At 37.6% G+C, this 22,333-nt stretch overlaps 1 protein-coding gene across 1 annotated transcript in view; it reads left to right on the forward strand.

Moving 5' to 3' along the window:
- Positions 1-968: 968 nt before the first annotated feature.
- The window catches only part of TAFA5 (TAFA chemokine like family member 5), a gene marked incomplete at both ends in the record, with an annotated part of 415,206 nt that continues 393,841 nt past the window's right edge, over positions 969-22,333 (forward strand). The window contains one exon of the mRNA XM_084206038.1: positions 969-1,080. Coding sequence (XP_084062164.1) covers positions 969-1,080 — 112 coding nt within the window. The remainder of the gene's footprint in view (positions 1,081-22,333) is intronic.

The following is a 22,333-nucleotide window of genomic DNA, read 5'->3' on the forward strand; positions in this document are numbered from 1 at the left end:
GGGACGCGAGCGGAGCGGCGGGGGGAAGGACCGCTCTGCTCGGAGCGCCGAGCACCTGTGGGCGTGACCGCCGGCCCCCTCCTCCTCCTCCCTCTTCCCTTTACTTGAAGGACCAGCGCTGCTGTAGCGGCAGAGCCTGAGAGCGGAGCGGGCGGCGCTCGCAGAGGAGGAGACCCGCCGCCGACCCTCCGCCTCAAGTGTCCCGGCCCATCCCGCGCCTCCGCCCCGTCGAGCCGCAGGACCGGCCGGGAGGGGAGCTCAGGCTGGACAGGCCGCGGGGGGACGGGGCTGTCCTCGCCCTGCGGGCGCTGGGCCGGGGCGCGGATCGCCCTCTCTGCGCGGAGCTGCCCGGCGGAGCCCTGCCCGGAGGGCGGGCGGGCGGCGGTGGCGCCGGGCTGCCCTCGCCCCTCGGTGGCCCCCGCGGCCATGCTGGCCTGGGCTGGGGGCCCGCGGCGCCCTGAGCGGGGCTCGCCGTAGAGCCGCGGGCGGGCGGGGGAGGCGCCGCGTTAGCACCGCCGGGGCCCGCGCTCCGCCTGCGGGGGCTGCCCCCGGGGAGGGGGAGGCAGGAGGAAGGACAGCAAGCGGAACAACTTCTGCAAATTAAAAACAGAAAAGAAAAAAAAAAAAAAAAAAAAAAAAAGAGGCTTGTTCGTGGGACATCTTCGAGGCTCAGTACCACGCGAGGCATCCCAGCCGCAGTGAAGCCCTCCATGCTAGTGCATCCCACCACAGTGACAGGAGGGAAGCTGGTTGTGGCCGCTGATCCCAAGCCTCGCTTGCATTAGAGTCGCCTTGGCTTCCTGTCTGGAAGATGATTCCTGCAACAGGACCATGTTGTTGATGATGAACAGCAGAGTCGTTGGAAGATGCCTTCCTTGAGGATTACACGTGGAACAAGGCCGTCAGTCGACGGGAGAGCTGGCTGGTGAAACTGTCTGACTTTTCCCCGCACCGGGGTAGTGGCTTCAATGGCTCCATCTCCCAGGAGAAGCAGTAGGAAAGATGCCAGCGCCTTGCCAAGCATGTCCTCAACTTTCTGGGCTATCATGATCCTGGCTAGTCTCCTAATCGCTTACTGCAGTAAGTACAAATTTGTCCTGGTGCTTTTGCTGGGCATAAATCTACACCCTTCCCATGTGAGGTAACGCTTCAGGCGAAGGCCAAGCTCTGAAGCTGGCAGGCACAGGCAGACTTGCCCCTCAGCACATCTCCCCCTACTCCCCTATGGCAAAGCAGGTAGACTGGCACTTTAATACTGCTGCTTCTCAGGAGAGTGAGATGTCCTTAGGTTGTAAATGTGGCATTTCCAGTCCAAACAGTTACATCTCTTGGATTTTAGAAACAAACTTTCTAGCGGTAGTAGCACTGATCCACTGTTCACTGTTTATTGTCAGGTGTTACCAGATTCCTCTGAGGCTGCTCCCTCCACATACACGCTCTCCTAACTCCGTCCACCTTCCATGAAGGGGAGCTGGTTTCCTTATGTTCATTCTTTTAGGAAGCACATACTTCATCAAGTGACAGATGTCTTAACATCCCTGGGATCATATGTGATCCTCTGAAATTCCATAGGAGCAAATCTTGGCACTTCCTTAGCATACCCTCAGCAGTTTAGTAAGTACATGTTGCCAGTTTTAGAGCTGCTTCTCAGGTTATCAGTAGAGTTTTTATATTCTTTTTTCAGTCTTGATAGATTATTCCATTTGATTTCCCATTAATTGCAGTGTTGCAGATAAGGTATCGGTAAGAATCAAGTACTTGGACTATAAATACTTCTAAAGGTCTTTATTTTTTCCTGCTTTCTTGTTTGTTTTAAGTCATTTTTGTTTGTTTTACTTTCAGCAAGAATCATTTTCAAGCAGTTATATAATGTAAATGGAGTTAATGCCCACAACTTACGGAATTCAAGTTAGGGAATGCAAGTTAGTCCATAGCAGCAGAGTAGGAAACTTACAAAGAGATAGAAAAAGCAATTTTTACGCAATAATAAAAAAAAAACAACACAATGTATCAGGAAGGACCCACAAAGGAAGCTTGCCAAAATGAATCTTCGCTGTATTTTCCCACCCTGAACTGAATGGGGTCTGTAATTTACCCATGGTGCATATTGCTTTCATTAGCTGTAGCATGAAAGATTTTGCACTAGGCTTGTCTTGTTGATCTGTAATAGGTGTAAGCTCTGATGAATAGGAAATAGATGCTGGTTTGCAGGAGCATACCTGCTGCATTTCTTAACCCTCTATTCCATTTCCTCCAAATGTATTGCACTGATCATTTTTCGATGTATGTGTTCTGGGATTTTTCAAAACAAGATTGTAATTGGTTGGGAGAACCTTTAATTCACTTCTGTTTTATGTATTACAGGGGTTCTTTATACTGATGACACTGAAAGGGAATTATGCCAAAAAGAATAACATATTTTGTAATAGGTTTGGGGGTTTTTTTATAATTTAGCACATTTTGCATTACACTTCTCATTAATAAAATTATATTAAACGGGCCACACTTTTAATAATATAATTTTGTACAGAATGCTGTATTCAATGTGATAATGTAGAGGATATGCTTAATAACATAGTGAATTTTAAAATAATTTATTGTATCATGGGAGTGCATATTACAGAATGACTAGTTTAAATGCAAAGGGAATTCAGTTTGGTATTAGTGACAGGAAATATTTTGTTAAGTTTGTGTTGGAAGTGTCTGAAGCATCACAGGCTTCTTATGAGAAGATATGAGACCTTCTGTGCATATCTTTTCGATCAGCATGGCCTCAAAAAGAGTTAACCATTAACTCTGACACTTTAGAAATTATTTCTTTTCAGCAATAAGAAGTTTGACAATGTTTTATCCTAAGGAATGTAGTCATCCCTTTGAATTGTTACATATTGTCCATTGTTTACTGATGAAAAATGCAAATGCTGGCCAATAATCTGAAGGCAATTTCTCAAGTGCTTAAATATCAGTTTTTAATTATTTCTTTCAGCCAGTGTAGATGGTGTTCCTCAAATATGTAGTACACTCTTCATTTCATATAGCACAGAAAAGCACCATGCTGCTTAAAATATGCAGTGTCGAAACACCACCATTTATGTAATGCTTCACTGATTTGACAATTGCAATTCCAAATGTTAATGAAGCATCATGAATATTTTCTCTAGTGGTAGTATTTGAGACATTGAAAAAAATTGGTTTTTGCTCTGTGAAAAATCAAGATTAAAAAAGTGAAGCTATTTCTAGGTAAAGCAACACTTCAGATTTTATGAATTCTCTTAAAAATCAGCTTGAGTTTAATCAGTCTTTTTTTCATCTGATGCCTGTTTTTGAAGAAAAGCAAATGTGGGTTTTGGGGGGGTACGTGATGACTTTTAAAAATGCTTTAAAAACAACAGGATTGCCATATTTCTTAGGAAGTAAAAGGAAAGAAATTTGACTATGTAAGGTGGTCTCTATTTTCCCCCACACCTTGTTGTCAGGAATATGGAAGTATAACAATAAAGGTAAATATATTATCAAACTAATTACAGGAACCTAATACTTTATTATCTCATTGTATCATTCTACTGAAAACAAACCCTACAGCCTCCAAAACAATCTGGAAAAGAACTTTTCCATTTTTCCTTTCTTAATAGCACTGTAAATACAATTTTTGATGTATCTTGCCTATTTCCATTTTTAATGTTTATCTGACAAAGCTTATTTCTGAATCAGTTATTTAAGCATTGATTCTCCTTCTCCTAATTACTTTGTGAATCTTTGTTTCTGGAAGTGTATTTGTTGTACAATAATAATCTCTATTACTGGGAGCAACCAGTAAACACCATACTCTAAGTTCCACTTGACAGAGAAGCATATTTATAAAGAATGTTCTGGATGTACATGTACAACCCATTAGACTTTCATTTATACTTTAGTATCTGTAGCCCAATTATATTCCTATTGATGTGGTAAAATGATAAACTGATAATTTTTTTTTTCTTAAATGTTTAGATTATACTTAGGGATAATGGCTCCATCCTATGGTGGAAGAGAAACCTGCATCAAATCAATTAGGTTAGTTGCTATAGTGATAAATATAATAGTCTCCATCTGAATGTAATATTCTCCATCTGAAGGAAAATGGCTTGATTTGATAGGCTCTCAACAGGGGAAGACAAAAACAAAGTAGTAGAAATAGGCTGTTTATGGTCCTTGGTGTGACCAACAAGGAGTTATTTTACTAAGCAGAAGGATCATTAAATGCAAAAATAGCCTCAGAAGGCTCTCTTGGTAGAGGGTGGCCACATTCATGCAATTCAGAATTAAGAGTTGTGACATTTTTTGATTCCAGATGTGTATCTCACTTGCTTAATAAACAGTAGTAAACTAGAGAGAAGTACCTACAGAGAATACCTCACATTGTGTTTTTTACTGTTGTAAAGATGAAATGAATAGGTTTGTTGGGTTTTTGTTTGTTTGTTTGTTTTCTTTTTATAACTGGAGTATTTTACCATGCTTGAAAGTTTTGTCAAATTAAGGAAATTCTATGTGGTATCACAGCTGAGTGCTGTATCAGGAATCTAAATAACATAGTTTTGACCCAGAACTACTTTTTAGTACATTTATTCAGTTGACTTTGCCATAAATACTGAAAAGCTTTTTATATGTAAATACTAACTCTTTTTAAGCAATATAGGAATCAGCTTTTAGCAAAGTTGTGGCAGTTACAAGCTTTGACTTTTCCTTTTTTATGTTTTCTAAGCCTAAGGAGTAGAACATTAGAGCCCTGTGCTGTTCTGTTAAGTTTATACTTCTGAGGGTAAGTAAATGGGTTTTTTTGAAAGGAGCTACCAAAACTGAATGGTACTTGGAAAATTGACCTTCTTGCTCTGAGTACAGGGTATGAAAGAGGGCAGTATGAAACCCAGCATTTATGCTTACTAAATAATGATAATACTAAGAAAAAGGAATTTAAAAGTCCAGAATGCAAAGTAATTCCCATGACATAATACAGAGCTGGTTTTGTTATTGCTGAGCAGGGCTTAAACAGAGCCAAGGCCTTTTCTGCTTTCCTTATTGTCACACTGGTGAGGAAGCTGCAGGTACGTGGCAGATTAGGAGGAGAAATAGTCAGGGCAGGTGACTCCTACTGACCAAAGGGATATTCCAGACATCATCATATACTGAGCATGATGATGTGACATTATCATGCTTAGTATATGAAAGGGGGGGGTAGAAGAAAGGGAAGTTCGGAGTGATGGTGTTCATCTTCCAAGTCATTGTTGTACATGAAGGAGCCCTGCTTTCCTGGAGACAGCTGAATACCTGCCTGCCCATGGAAAGGGATGAATTAATTTCTTGTTTTGCTTTGCCTGTGCGCATGAATTTTTCTTTCCGTATTATACTATCTTTCCCTCACCCATGAGTTTTCTGGCTTTTGCCTTTCTGTTTCTTTCCCAGTCTTGCTCATGGCGAGTGAGTGAGCAGCTTCCTGGGGCTTGGTTCCTGGATGGGGTTAAACCACGAAAAAATATTAATTATACTATATTAACCTTACCTTAAATTGGGATCCTGCTACATATTGGGTAGACATGGTTCATTTGAGAAATACCTTTTCAATGTCCTCTTCTGGAGTTGCTTTCTGTCTAAAAGACATGGTCTCCAGGTCTTATTGTTTCCTTATTTGAGACTGCCAGCAGGAATGGCAATTAACTGTGACTGTCATCTGGCCACTTCTACAACAGGGGCTACCATATCATCATGCATAGGCTACTGAACAGCTGTTAGATGGTAAATGGTCACTGCCCATTTATGTTGGATGCAAACAAGTCAGCTCGTAATGCAAGCCTACAGCTCCTGTTCTTGATCTGTTATCATTCAGGTTCCTTCTGTTTTCAAAATGGAAAAACACAGATTTTTTAAAAAATCAGTTTACCTGATCTGTACCTTTATTCTATTTTCTGGAAGAATTACTATGTATGTATTTTTTCCAAACTTTGCATGCGGGATGTGACATAGAGCACAACTGTCATAAGTTCAGTCTAATTTGTATACAGAAAGGAAGAATTAGGCTTTTATGAAATTAAATATGAAAAGTAAAATATTAAAATTCTGTTTCTTTATGTGCTGTCCCAGTTGCTCCTTTTGAAGCAGGCTCAATTTTTGGGATAAAACCAGTGCTTAGAACTTGATGGTCTCTACAACATGCTATGTGTCAATGTGACTACCAAGTTGATGCTGAGATTGTCTCAGCTGTTGTCTGTCCAGATGATGTATTACATAGAAGTCCTTGGCATCCCCATAAGAAATATCTTCTTACTGCTTTGAATATTGAATTTGACCCTTTAAGGCTAAGTAAGAACCATTACAATTTCTCAAATGTGTTTGAATTCTGTTAATTCATACTTCCATTTCAAGTATAACCACTGATGTGAAAGGATAATTGGAAGTAGCTAGGGACAGGAAACTAGAAGAAAATGGGTATTTTCAATTAAATATGTGGTAGAGAAGTATTCCATATCTTTCAGCAGGACTCACAGGACAGAGATTGATACCTCTTTGATGGTTTTTTTTGTGCTGTTTATGTAATGTACTATTTTTTTCTTACCATATACTATGAAAACAGTGCTGGGGCCATGGAGTAGAGCTCTGCTGTTCCAGCTAAGGGTATAAACATGAGCTGGATTACATTTTCTTTTACTAGAGCCCCATTAATCTTTTGGTCTTACTGACGCCACTGAAGAGGTAGTAGAAAGTCCTTCACTGAGTCTAGCCCTTAGGGAGTGGGCATTTTCCCACTCATTCTTCTCTGCTAGAAGGGGATGGCATGAAATATCTCAGTTTTTAAGATGTCATCTACGACTTTCTTAGAGAGTGCTCTTACCATAAGGCTATTACATGAAAAAAACCCATTGACAGCTAGTCCGGCATCCAGCATGTCAAATATTGTTTATTAGAGATGTGCATTGAATGTTGTCAATAATTCAAAAATGCACTTGGATACTGAGCTTCATATAGAAATGTTAGATACATAGGCAAATCCAGGCACATTTGATTAGCCACAATCTTCCTGGTCTGCATATTATTTGTTGCTAAATTCAAACTAGGATATTTCCATGCTTGATCTCGTGTTTGATCAGGTGTGTTGTTCCACTGCTGGGCAGGGAATCTATTTTTTTTTTCTGTGTTTAAATCTAAGTTAGACTGCTTTTTGGACAGATGGTTGGCAAATTTGCTTATCGTTGATGTTTTGAAAGTCATCTCTTCATGCTTTTATGTTAGCTGTACAAATAGGAAAATGTTATGTGGTGACTATTTGAAAATATATGAACCATATTTAGACTATATTTTCCAATATTTTTGGTAGAGATGTTTATTCCAAAGAGTTTGTGCGTGTTTTTCAAAAAAGGACTGTTCATGAATAAGAAGTAAAATGGTAGAGGGTTTTGCATTTATGTCATCTTTGGACCTCTTCCAAAGTGTGTGGCCTGTGTATTATTTTGATCTTTGAATGGACTGCTTCTTCAAACACTTGATTGCTCTCAGATAACCAGAAATCATCTAACTGGAGTGACAAGTATGACTATTTTTTAATAGTCATACAGCCCCTCTGGTTTTCTCCTGAGTAGCATCCACTTACTAAGTATCATCTCTGCTTTTGCATGTCCTAACACTTCTCTTCATTGCCTGTGGAACAGTACAGCAATAAGGAAGTTGCTTCTCTAGAAGAAAGTGTTATTTATTTTGCCATATTGTGTCTTGCTGTTGGACAAAACATAAACTATATGTAGAGAGACCTCTAGCTTAAATTTTTCTTGTTACAGTGCCCTTCAAGGCTGTAGGTTGGTGTGACATTTATAGTTCTGATGTTTTTTTAGTTTGTTTATTGTGGAGGGATAGAATGTAAGAAAATAAAGATAGTGCAGAAGGTAGTCTCACACCTGGGGAGTAGCAGCTGTACTAATCACCAAAGATTAGGAACAGGCCCTTAATAGGCCACAGCTGTATCCAGTAAGAAGAGTGCTACAAAAGAATGGGTTAGCTGGTTGAGAAGAAAGATGGAGTTTGTTGGCTGTGCTGTGAAGAGAGTTGTTAGCTGTGAAGAAGGAGTCAATGCTGTTAGGAGCTGCCCATGAGAAATCGCTGAGAAGCTATGAGACTTTTGAAATATGATGACAACAGTTCATATTATATATGTTTGTTTATTTTGTATATTTCTGCCTCTTTATATGATGGAAGGGACCTTTAATGGTCAGCAAGTCCCAAACCCCCTGCCATGATCAGGGCCACCTTCCTCTAGACCAGGTTGCTCAGAGCCCCATTCAGCCTTACCTTGAGCAGCTCCCGGGATGAGACCTTTTCTGAGCGACCTGTTACAGTTCCTCAACACCCTCACATTAAAGAGGTTCATCCTAATATCTAATCTGAACTTTTCCCTCTTTCAATTTGAAGCTACTAATGCTTTGAAACATTGCCCCTTATCCTATCGCTAAATGGCCTAATAAAAGGTCCCATTCCTAGGCTGCCTCATTCTCTTGCAGCCTGAGTTAACCCATGCCTTTATCTGACCCTTGGCTTCAAGAATCCTCCTCCACTGTCATATCCTGCTCTTCTAACAGGAGAGTGTTTTAACAGGGCAGGATCTTACAATGTTTTTAGGATCACATACCTTACATAATAAAGCATCTCTCTGCCTTTGCCTGCAACTAACAGTAGCAATTTGTTATGAGCCCATTGTTCATTCTAGTGTTTGGAAGGTCTGGTAGTGGCACTGTCTCTGGTTTGTTGGTTTTTGTTTGTTTGTTTGGGTTTTTTTTTGTGTTTTTTTGTTTTTTTTTTTTTTTTTTTTTTTTTTGTGGAGGTTAATTCCAGAACATAGTTAACAGATGTGTTCTGTTTGTATTTTCTGTACTAGATACAGCCCAGAGTAAGAGCCCAGATCAGAATGCCTACAAGATTGGAAATATTTCAGATTGCAGGTTTTATTGGTTGGGTTAATTGCTGTTTTTTCATCTGTTGTAGGGGAGTATTGTACTGACCAACTTTATTTAAGCATAGCTTTAGAAACTGATGATTCTGTTATGCGTCATCTGAGAGGAGGGTCCTTAATTCTTACAGAAATGAGAAATCACTGCATATGGAAAAGAAAAAATCACTACATATGAAAAGAAGTCTAACAAAAAGTAAATGGAATTCTTTCTGAGTTCTTGCTAATCCTAGTGTAATTTATGGTGGCTTTGGCCTTTGCTATTGGAACTCTTTTTTTTCTGATAATCTTATAATGCTGATCTTGACAAATGTGTTCTAAGAGATGATACACTGACAAATAGAGATACCTTTAACCCTGAATACCTCTATCACTCTTCATACTTTCAGCTGTCAATATTCCTTTTAGAGGATATTTAATTTTTCCATTGAACTAGGCCGATGCAAAGTTTGGCAGAACAACTTAGCCAGATGACAGAAGTGGGTTTAAGCTAAGCTGTTGCAGTGTTCATTAAGTGGTTCAGTTGAAGGCAGAAATGTTGAAATGCTGTGGGAACAGTGGCTTCTGGCACTTCTTCTGGCAGACCCAGAGGAAGCCCACAGAAGTGATCAGGGGGCTGAAGCCTGTGAAGAGAGTAGAGAGATTGGAGTTATTCAGCTTGGTGAAGAGAAGGCTTAGGGAATTCCTTACTTACAACCTTGCAGTATATCAATGGGGCTTGTGAGAAAGATGGAGAGAGATGTTTTACCAGAGCCTGTAGTGAGGGGACAAAGAGCAATAGTTTAAACTGAAAGAGAGTAGATTCACATGGGACATAAGAAGTCTTTTACTGTGAGGGTGGTGAGACACTGGCACAGGTTGCCCAGAGAAGCTGTGGATGCTCAGTCCCTGGAAGTGTTCCGGATCAGGCAGGCTGGGGCTTTGAGCAACCTGGTCTACTGGAAGGTGCCCCTGCCCATGATAGTGGGGGTTGGAACTAGATAATCTTAAAGGGTCCTTTCCAGCCCAAACCTCTCTTGCTTTAAATTAAACAATTACAAGTGTAACAGATATTGAGAGCTTACCTGTTACTGATACCACTCTTGTGTTACTGAAAGGGTTCACTAGTTTCTTGTATTTTGAGCCAAAATGAACCTTCTATTTAATTAGACCTTGGGTAGACACTTTTCTTGTGTGCAACCTAAAAGAAATGTGGCTGTTTCTATTATTTATTTTATATACTGAACAAATTCCAATATAGTTCTGCATATCAGCTTGAATCATAAAAAATAGAAAATTCCTTCCTGAATTGAACTAGTATAATAACCTGAGTTATTATTGAAAATAATTTCATTGAAAAATATCAGAAAGGTTTTAGAGAGCTTTCTAAGTATCTACTGTCAGTAATGCTCTATTGAACATTCATTCTAAGGTGACATTATATATGGTTTTGTGTGTGTATGTGCTCAGTAAAAATTATATCAATATTTAGAATAAAAATAAGGGGCTTTAAATTTTGATATCACCAAATGTTACTGAAAGGTAATAATTTTGATGAAATTACCTGCTTTAAATCATTTGATGTAACATGGGCTTGTAGAGCATAACATCTGGAATTATGATTCTTTTAAGGTATCATTTTAAAGAACTTTCACAGATATTTTCATTTTAAGTTATCAGCTCCAGCCAGGGAAACAAACAAACAAGCAAAACCACCAAAACCAAATATAAATGTTCTGAAAGTCAGATCCTTATAGATTAAAAGAAACAGCTGACAAAAAATTTCAGTTTCATTTTAACAGGGCAGGTCTTTCCTTACTTTAGATTTCTGCAGTGTAGTCACCTATATTTACCATATAAAAGTCAGTGAAAGCATAAACTTTTTCACTGTGGAGTTCATGTGACCTTTTTAAGATACGTGATAGAGATTAGAGTTTGATGTAAATTGTGCTGAAGAAGTGCTTGTCTTTGTTGGCAGATAGACAACTTGCTAAGATTTAAACATATATGTTATCACATTAATCCAGTCCATCATTACAGCATCTTTAGGATGCTGCTCTTCTGATTTTCAAGGCCCATATTTAATATTGTGTTTAATGCCAAATAACTGGTTCAGTATTTCTATAGGGAAGAAAAACACAGAAAAATGGGCTTGTGATACAGATTGATTAAGACTGTAGGTCAAGGTACTGAATTAATGCAGCAAAGGATTTGTACAATTCAAGGGATGTAGTTGGCATAACTTACTGGGATTTTCAGAAGACGTTTTTCCAAGCAGTTTTAATCCCAAATATTTTTTGCAATGTTTTGTCTTACTGTAATTCTCCCATTTCTTTGACAGTATTGTCACACTCTGGACACTAAAAATTCTGTCTTCCCCCAGAAGTTGGAACCTATGTGAATTTGTATGTACCAAAGGTTATCAGCTTTACCATTGCTTCTTTTCTCTTTTTTAAGCCTCTTCCATATGAAATAATATTGAACACATTTTCACCACGCAAACTTTTATAGCGTGGTTAAAACATTTGTAGCACCTTTGTCTGCTACTGACTTGGGTAAGAAAAGGTTTAAAGGTGAACAATGTGTACATGTTTAAAAGAAGCTGCAGGGACAAAGAAGACCTGAAATGCTTACCTTGAATAAAAAAGGAGATATGAAGAAAATAAAAGCTTAGTATGAAAAATGTTATGTGGGTTTTTTTTTGGGAGGATGTTGGGCTTTGTGACCCGAGATGTTCCTCCAGTTCTCCATTCCTCAGTCTAAGTGCTATTTCTACAGGCCTTTTCATCTGGAGAGATTTGTTGCCTTCTATAGCTCATTGGTTTATAAATATGTTTTTGTTCGAGGAATATATTGCTTTTCACCTTTTTTCACAGTAAATATATCTTCATGGATTCTTTGTCTTAAAGCTGTTCAGTTCTGGCTGTGCTGCCTGTGTAACTAGAGACCTCTACCTTAATCCTGTCTACAAATGTAGAATGCCTTACTCATCATGGTTTAGAAATGGTATTCTCCAGTTCAGTACTCTCACTAATAAGACCCCAAACACTGTTCCCCCTCCACCCCACCTCCTGTTGGAGGCACAAAACATTATGGGTTGAGAGAAGAGCAATTTACTGGAAGCAGAAATGACATAAGAAGTGAACAGTTACAGCAACAATGGTAATGGAAGTGTGCAAAAGAGAGTGATTCACATGCAAAAATGGTCACTGTGGACTCTGTGAGAATAAACAAGACCTGACAGTTCTCCTGCCATGTTTTCCTGACCAGAAGGAACCCCTTCTCCCCAGAAGTCAGTGTCTTTCCCCTTCACCTGGCAACGACCTCGGGTGATATGGAATAATCTCTCTGTCCTAGGCATGCCTCTTCCCAGCTACTGCTAAAAATTAGCCTTGACATTTGATGGCAATGTAGATATACATTGGCATATTGTAGATATACACTGGACTATTCTTTGGCATAAATATTATACTGGCTTCATAGGATTTACATTGTACTGCCAATAGGCAGTATTAAGAATCATTGTCTGTTGTTTTCTCCAATAATTAATCTCTTTATAGAGGCAAAAGATGTCCTTTAGAATCCTCAACTTCACAGAGTGAAACTAATCTTTTCCTGTAGTATTTTAATTTAAGCATAGACACAAATATCAAATGATGAACCTGTCTCATTTTCTTAATAAATTTCCTGGAAATTATAGGGTTTTTTGTTGGTTTTAGCTGGGTTTTTTTTGTCTCCATCAAAGACCAAATATGTAGAACACAAGAAAGCATCTCTTACATTATCTAATTACAGCACATTCCCAATTTATTTCACTATCTTTCCTTTCACAGTTTGTAGAATCTCCTTCCTGAGGACTTCTTTTTGAATTTAGTGCTCAATGTTGGCATTGAGTTCCAATATTACTTTTCTATCTTTCGTATTTTTCAGTTTTGCTTTCTTATTTTTCTTATCTAAGGTCAGGTGAATTGCCCCTACTGTTTGTCTTGCCACTTTCTGAAGTGCTTTTTTGTTAGTTGGCATGACAGGTACTGCTATGTGAATCACAGTTTGTCAGTGACTTCTCAGACAAATTAACTTGATATATGTGTAGAGAATTTTTCTCCCAACTGCTAGATCTGCAGAGAGTTGAGAATTGAGCTTTTTTATGTAGTTTTTTTTTTTCCTACATCAGGTTCTCTGAGCCCAATTATAAAGTCTGTGATACAGCATACTGTAGTCTTGAGTCTAAGTACCTTGTTAGAATTTAGTTTAAAATTTCTTCTGCTGTTTTCAATTATTTTGGAAGTATATTAAGCGACAGATATGATTATGCACAGAAGGTTAGTAGTACTGAAATGCTGAGGAAAAAATATGTCTTCAGTTTCAGTGCATGTAATTTGAAGAAGCCTTTTAGGTTGCCAGAATGCTGGAGAGCCCTGGTAGATGTGATGGTTATGTATCAGTTGTCATGACAAGAGCCCTAAATTTCAGATGGCTGTCAATATTACTGAGGTCCTCCTATATGTTTCATGTGACAAAGGACGCCTGGTTTGGCTGAATAGTATCCATTTTTCCAGGAACAGGAACAACTGTTTTAAAAGTGGATGTCAGGAAGCTAGAACTTAAATCATAGCTAGTTGGTTTTGGTCTTTGTTTGAAGGTGATGGTGACATAAAGCATATGGAATGAGAATTACAGGGCTCTTCTGTAAAGTCAAATAGCAACATTTCTGAAGTATGCTTTTGACCAATTTTGTGTTCTTACTTTGCTTCTGATTTACTCTTCTCAGTCTAAATTTCTATAAAGTCACATATTTGATGTAACAGTGTAGCACTGTAGCTGAACTTAAGTGATCAAAATGTAGCATTTTTCCCTACATCTCTAAATCTGCCCCTTTTTTTCTTTTGCAGAAGATCAGATATAGTGCCGTAAGTTGGGCCTTGTTGCTCCTGTTTCAGTTTTTAATTTACATTTATTTGGAAGGGAAAAATACACATTTCAAGAAATAATGGAGGAGTAAAATTTTGAATTAAATCATGTACATGAGATGGAGAACTGTCAGAGAAAATTCTGTCCTTAAATAATGAAAGTTTCTGAATTCACACTGAGGCTTATCTGTGTGTTGTTTGCTTTTCCTCTTACCTAGGTCTCCCTTATCTTATGGATATCTCTTTTTTTCCCTCTCCTGTCTTTTTCTTCTATTCAGTTCAGCATAGTTTTGCTGACAGACTTTCACAGTTCAGCTAAAAACAAAATAAGCAGAGGGATACGCATATTAGAAGACCATTTGATACTCTGGATCATCCACTTTAGTTTTGCTTCATTGGAAACAAATGTCTCTCTCAGTGTTTCCCACAGGCACCTGAGTCTGAAACATTACTGCTAGTCAGGAAGCTGTACCTGCTGAGAGCATACACTTCTGCCTCCTTGCTCAATGTGGAAACTGTTGTAGTGCAGGAATTAAAGTGGTTACAATCTGTCAAAATGTTCGTTCCTACCTTTTGTAGTATTTTAGCTGAGAGACAGGAAAATCAGGATCCTACAGAAAGTGTATTGGCAAATTCATTTACTTGCTGTGTACACTTAACAGGAATCTTGGCCGTAAGGTTCATGAAATGTTGCAGTGCTTGCATCTATAAAACGCAATAGTGATAACCACAAAAGTGTATTTTCTCCTGCACTGAAAGTACTTCTTGCTGGGACTGTTCTCAGACAGAATGCATGTTTTTTGATACATTTAACACCTACATATATTAACAGTTTACATTATTCAAGGAAAAATACCACAGTGTTTATTTCCTAAAAACAAAGAACTTGAGCAAGTTTAAGTACAAAAGATGAGGAATTATTTATTTTATGTAAACAGTTGAAAAGCCTGTATTTAAATCAATTGCAGATGATGAAAGAGTATTAATGGTGAAAAGAAAATACTTCTTTTTTCTTTGCTTGGATTTAAGATGACTAATATTGAAACAACACATTGGAAATTTGCAGCGGTGTCAGAGCCAGAAGAACTAACAAAGGAAGAAGAGCTTCCACATATGAAATGCATACAGATAATATCAAGATACATAGCAAACTCTCAATATTTCTAACTCCATTGAAATTAAGTATACAGCTTTTTTTGAAAGAAGCTAGATTTCTAAAGGTAGCTTTGAGCTATTTCTTTAAATGTGCTTTAGTTCTCTGTTCATTTTAGTATCTGTACCACATCTAAAAATTTTTTCATCTAAATGTGAAACTATTACGAATACCAGAAATTAGTATCTTTTGTTTCTACGGCCTATTTTGGAGAGTGATTCTATCTGTACCAAGTATAGTCCATGTATACACAGCATAAGCCTCATTTTATAGTAGAATTTCTTCCCCATTGCCTTACTAGATTGTATACAGATGACAAAATCAGATCTATGTAAGATCACTCAGAATTACAGAATTAATAAGGTTGGAAAAGACTTTCGAGATCATGCAGTCCAACATATGACCTTACATCCCCTTGCCAACTAGACCTTGGCAGTAAGTGCCACATCCAGTGTTTTATTAAACATCTCCAGGGATGGTGACTCCACCAGCTCTCCAGGCAGCCTGTTCCAATGCCCAGACACTCCTTCTGTGAAGAACAGATGAGTCTCAATTAATTCAAGAAGATGAATCTCAATTTTCATGAAGAATATTGATTGTACATTAACAACATGTTTCTAAACTTAATTTTCTTCATATGTTTTCAATAACATTGAAAAAGAGTGGTTGCTGTGTGTGTTTTTGCAGTATAGGCATAATGCAACTGCTATTTTTGCCTTTTATAAAAGATGTACTACCTCAATGAACTTAAATATTATTTTTTAAAGAGAAGGGAGTAAAAATCTATGACATAAATTCTTGTGAGCAGCAAATTTGGCTGGTAGATGATCAGGCAAAAGTAACTAGTCTTTTTTTACACTTCAAGTATGAGGTACAGACTAATTATGTGAAGCTCAAAAACATGTGTCAAAGAGTTTTATGGGCCCCATTACCTTTCAGGTTCATAAAACACTGCCAACAAGCATGTCCCTCTCTCTCCTTTGGAGAATAAATAGCTCAATTAATTTATAGGAGTCTTTCCATTTTATGCGTAAAAGAAGAAAATGAAGGTAAATTAATCTGATTAAATTGGATTTGTATTCTATTAATCTTGTGGGAATTAGTGTCACAATGATGTTAATATCATCATAAAATTTTTGTTGCTTACACTTTATTGTGAAGAATGACAAACATGATTGTTTTCTTGGAATGGTAATGAGTACAGAAGTTACTTTCATGGACCAGTGTAGGTCTTTGAAAATTTGAACTAATCTTTGTAGACATTTTTATTACTTAGTTGGTTCTTTTGAATTTTGTCTCTTTTGAAGCTTCATTTCCATATAAAATCACTGTTCCCTCCTCTTTTCATACATTCAGTGCAGATCTGGAGAAATGAATGACCAGTTAACCAGGACCAACCCATGCTTGGTAAGTTCCAGTAAGTCTCAGATGAAATCCAGGGAAACATTTTTTGATTCCATGGTATCTGAGCCAAAGATGAGAATAAAAATATATCTTTGAAGTAGTGACCTGTTTTAATGCCACAAATGTATTTTGTAAATGGAAATGACTCCAGAGAAAGGGGTTTTTTTTGAGCACTTCTGTCATACTTCATGCATTGTTTTGGCCTTCCTGGGTTCAGTTCTCACCACCTCTTCTCTAAACAGGAGCTTTTTACAGAATTTGTTTACGTTCATACTTGGTGCAGGGTAGAGTTGAATGCTGTTTGTGGATTCTTTCTTCTTTCACTTAGCAGATCTAGATCCTGATGAAAAGTAAATAGGAGGAGTGCAACCACTGTGAGAGTCTGAAGATGGTAGAGAAAATGAATGCCTGTACTTTCCCATGTTTATGGTTTGAGAAAAAACGCCCAAGTAATTTCAGGCTGTTAGTGTTAGTGGGATGAAAGTAGGAGTATTTGGACATCGGCTATATCAAAGGTGCCAAGGCTATTAGAATTGATATGACTGTCTTCCTTTTCCCTACAATGCAGAGGTCACACAGCAGAGCCACAGGTGCTGTCTCAGGCTAGTGGCCTGGTCTGAAGCCCAGATGACAGGTGGTGTTAGAAGGGTTTTTTTACTACTTTACTGAATATTTTGCTTAGAAAAAGGTGATCAGATTTTGGCCAGCAGTTGAGAACATGTCCAGCACTGAGACATCAAAGTGTTGTATGGTTTCGTACTTTTAATGCCTGGCCAGCAGTCATAATCAAATGGCCAGTCTTTTTGAGTTACATAAATGTAAAAGAATAGTACACTTACTGAAATAGAAGAAAAGCTATTGATATTTTCTTTTACTGGATTGACATGGGAACAAAAAGACTAGGATAAGGCTTAATCTTTGCTGAATTCCAGTGCATCTTTTGTTCCTCAACTATGTAATTCTTCACTTAGAAAACTGATAGAAAAAAACCCATAATAATTTTGGGTATCTTGTTTCATTGATCAAGTTATTAGAACTTCCAATGAAAAATAAATAATTACAGAAAGGGATAAAGTGGTAACTTTCTGTTTATACTACAAGGCTCCCTTTTGCAAGAGTTTCCTGATACATTTAGGTAGCTTCTAGTCACAGCCACCAGTGAGTGACTGAAGAATTTATTTTAAGCTGCAGTTGTGTATTCTTGACCGCTAATATGTGTGAACAGGCCAACAGTTAATAATTATAATTAATTTTCACATTGAAAATTACTTAAATGTCTACTGAATTTTAATGCATTTTATTTCAAAGCTTTCCTGGTAATTTTCAAACAATGTACTGGCAAACATCAATTATTCCCAAAGTTGAAGCCATTTCTCACTACAAATGTTGCAATTTTTTAAACAGCTGTTTCCCCTCCTGTTCTCCACATAGTAAAGTTAAGAGTACAGCTGCTTCCTACTAAATGAAAAGTATTAAGAATTTTCTTTTACATATAAAATCAGATGGCTGTTGTAATAATCTCTGTATATAGAATTTGTTGTTTGTCTGGTTTCCCTAGTTTAGAACAAATTATTTATCATGGCATTTGCTACAGTATGAGCCTGGGATGTTTTATATTGAAGCATAGGGTCTAAGCAATATCAAAGAAGGAATTGCATCTAATGCTTGAAGAAGCAAATTCATTTAGCGTGAACATATCTCCTTTAGCTTGCATATTAAAATTGTACTGATGTGTTATCTATAAGAAAAAGTGTGACACCAAGGGATGATTAGTGAAGACTGAGAATAGAATGGGATCAACTGCAGTTAAATGAAGAACAGCATCGTGAGGTTCATTGAGAAGATCGTGGGAGGTGATGCTGCTTCTCCACTTGGCCCTAGTGAGGGAGAGGGTCTGGCAGAGGCCACAAGGATGATTATGGTTCTGGAGCATCTCTGTTACAAGGGAAGACTGTGGCAGCTGGGCCTGTTTAGTCTGGAGAAGGGCAGACTGATAGGGGATCTCATCAAATATTTCAAAGGCCTGTGCCAAGAGGATGTGCCAGACTCTCTTTCATGGTGCCCTAGAAAGGATGAGAAGCAATGGCAATAAACTGAAAAACAAGAAGTTCCACTTCAACATGAGAGAAAACTTCATATCAGTGGTGGCAGAGCCCTGGAACCCTAGGAATCCAGAGCCCTAGGGAAGTTGCAGAGTCCCCCACTCTGGAGACATTCCAAACCATCCTGGACACATTCCTGTGTAACCTGCACTAGGTGACCATGCCTTGGCAAGGGGTTGGAACAGAAATTCACCCAAGGAATCATCTATCTTCTTTCAGCAACAGGGATCCTTGGCATGGTGGCTAGTTGCAGGAGAGCTGTGAATCGTTACTAGAATTGTGAAAAAGATGTGTGACCCCAAGGTGAATTAGGAAATAGAGAATAGACATTAGAAATTAATGTCACTATAGACAGCATTGTTTAGCCTTGATTAGCAAAGCCATGAATAATTTCTGTTATTCAGAAACTCATACTGAGCTAGGGAGAAAAGCAACTGGATATTCAGAAAAATGGAATCTGTCTTCTAGAAATGAAGTTGAAAATCGCTTGACTTGTTTAGTCAACAAACAACTGAGGGATATAAAGAATGTCAGAAGAATAAAGAAGAAAAAAGATTTTTTAAAAAAAGACAGTGTTAGTTCAGGATTAAGTGGAAGGGGAATTTAATTGATTTAGAAACAGGCTTTTATTACATAGGGGCCTGTGGTACCAAGGCACCTGATTTGATTACTTGAAGAGATCTCATGTAGACTTCTATTTGTCTGCTGACTCTTTTAGTCAAAATGGCTTCAGGCAGATAGATTCTTTGAGTGCTGTGGCTGGATAAGAATGTGTAGGATCATGTGGCTGAGATTACTTCTTCCAATAAATCTTCACTTAATCATGGAATTGCCTGTGGATTACTGTCTTCATCTCCTGATATCTCTGACAAGTTGATTAGCTCCTTTAGACTGTTTGATAAGGCTTTTAAAATGCAAGCTTTACATTACAGATGGAATGACTTCTGTTCATCAATATGGTATGTCCTTATCTGTAGGACTTCCCCAAATGCATCCTGGGAGAGATCCATGTCTTTTGTGTAACATTTCTTCTCTTGAGAAGACACATTTAGGTACCCAGAGTTGTCTTGATGTAATTTATTTATCATTTTATAGGCTACAGTTCTATTTAGTTCAGTTCTTTATTTATGCTGAAACACAGGAACAAATTTACTTAGTTGCATCAACCATTTATTCAGCCCAGTACTCACAGAGGTAGCTGCAATTGTGTACTTAGGGAAATTTAAGGACAGAACAGGGCTATGGGGCTTTTGTCTCTAAAGTTCTCCATTCCCAAGCTGTTTTGTGGTCAGGGAGTCTGCAGTTGAATAAGATTTAGGGACATTTAGTAAATGAAAATTTAATTCCATTAACCCCATTTAGTATGGCTGTTGGGAAATTAAGTTATTTTTTGCCTCTTGTATTTCCTGGGGTCAATGGACTCCACTGTAACTTGTGTGATTTAGAATGGCAGTACTATACCATAAATTGTATCCTGTGACAATGGACAACAAAGTATAGGAATTGGGAAAACAATGATTAACTGTGTCATTAAAATGATTTAATGTGGTCTTTTTTTCAGTATGACTGATATCTGGTTTGTTAATTCATGACCACCATATAGCATTTTTTATCACACACATACTTAAAGTCTGAAATGGGAAATGAGAACATAGAATACCACATTTTTAGATGGAAATATATGTTATGATGATAATATCAAGCACTCATGTAATGTAATTCTAGGTCTTCTCCCTTTCTTTTGATAAATTGAGAATAGCATACTGTTTGATAAAGTAGTTCTTATAAACCTGTTGAGATGAAATTCTGTTCTATAGCCCCTGTTTATCATTTCTGGTCACTTCAGAAACATGTTTTTGGCACCATAAGGAAGCATTCAGTTTTGTGAGAATTTGTTACAGCTTTCTTTTTCTTTTTTAATAATACTTCTGAAAATAAACAACATGAAGTAATTTCTAGCTAAAATTTTAAACAATAATTAAGTCCGTTGAAAGTCAGCAGGAGTGGACTGGTGAACTTCACTGGAACTCCTTAAAATTGGGATTATGCAAAACTGATTGAAGTCACTTTTCAACTCAAAGATGTTGAAGTGAATCCCTAAATCTCTACTGTCCCTCTGGTATTACAATGAGTAATGAACACTCCATATTTCACTTGCTTAGTTGATCAAAGAAGTGTATTTCAGAAGGCTCATTGGGCTTCTGAAGGCTTCATCTTTGCAGAAATGGGGACTGAGATTAGCTTTAGAATTCTGTCTCTTTAATCAACATGACTTTTATAAACTCCAGTTTATTTCCTTTTAGTAGACAATCCTGTAGGATTTTGTGGTTTTAATGTTGTTATAGCTTCTCAACAATTTTAAATGAAAAATTTGCCCAAAATTGTAGATTTAAGGAGCACTTTAGATTATGATTAAATTCTTTCACTTAGTAAGCAGATTTGAGTCAATTGAGAAGTGATTATTCGCAACTAACATCTGTCAAGCACTGGCAGTAACATAATCCTTATGTAAAAGCTTATTACATTGACCTTATAGTCAATGGGTTTAAGAGAAACATCCTTGGTGAAAAATCACATCAGAAACGTTCTTTTTGATTGGCTTAACAATACTGTTACTATTAACTTTATGGTGTGCTACCTAAGGAATAATTAAACCAGATGGTGTGTTAAACCCAACTGAAAGAATAAAGATATTTTTACTTTTAAGTTGATCAAAATTAGGTAAAACAACATATGTTCATATGCATTACGATTCCTTTAACTACATATTAACTGCTTTCCTTAATATTCTTCCTGGTGATTTGAGAACTCTGCCTCTTGAAAAAAAACCAACAAAAACAAACCCAACAAAAATCCTCTTTGAATTCTTTTTTTTCAGACTCTCTGGTCACTCATACCTCTGTTTTGCTTTGTATTTTGTGTGATTTAAATAAACAATTTGCACACTGCAGAATCCTCAAATTATTTAAAACCGAAATGCAAGCTATTTTGGGCCACATTCAAATTGTGAAAATTAGGGCAGGTACATCCAAAAAAAGGATTTGGAGATTGCCTCTAAAGAAGCACAGCTTGTACAAATGAGCAAATTACATTTTATGCAACAGATGTTGAGGAGGGAATTACAAATACTCCAGTTACTGTTATATTAGTCCTGACTTGCCACCATTTCTCTTTAGCAGTGCCATGCAGGGCTAATAATACAGAATAACACACCACACCACATACATTATGACTAAAGTCTCTCTGCTGCCCATAAGTGGAGCTGTTATTTTTATTCCTCAAATAATTACTATGTTATTTTTATTCACCATTATTCCCCAAAGCATGAAACTCTATTATATCTACTTTTTTCATACCAGCAACTATTTTCATGCACTGGTCATATTTCTCTCCTAAAGATTGTCTGATGGATGGAATGCAGCTCATGGAAATATGCAGTCCCATTGCCTGAACTGATATAAAATTAAATGAGAGTGGAAACACACAAATGAGATTTATGATAAAGCATTATGGAATAATGTTTTATCTTCACAGCTGCTCCTTATCCAGGTGCTGTTAAAAGCACTGAAAATATTAATAAAACTAACTTAACTGTATTTTGATTTTGTAAAGGATTCTGAATAATGGGCTTTCATTAGCCTGATGATTTTATATGCTTCTGTCTTCCCAGTGTAAATTACTTCTTAGTCAAAACTGCCTTTTCAAACAACTCGTAGAACAACGTTAACAGTGAGCATCTCTTCTTCTGACTGGATGAGCCATACTTTTTTCTGGGAGAGCTTCAGTTGGTTGAAGTGAGAGAGAAAAATTATCTTAATAT

The sequence above is a fragment of the Fringilla coelebs genome (assembly GCF_963513975.1).
Source record: "Fringilla coelebs genome assembly, chromosome: 5".
NCBI lineage: Eukaryota > Metazoa > Chordata > Aves > Passeriformes > Fringillidae > Fringilla > Fringilla coelebs.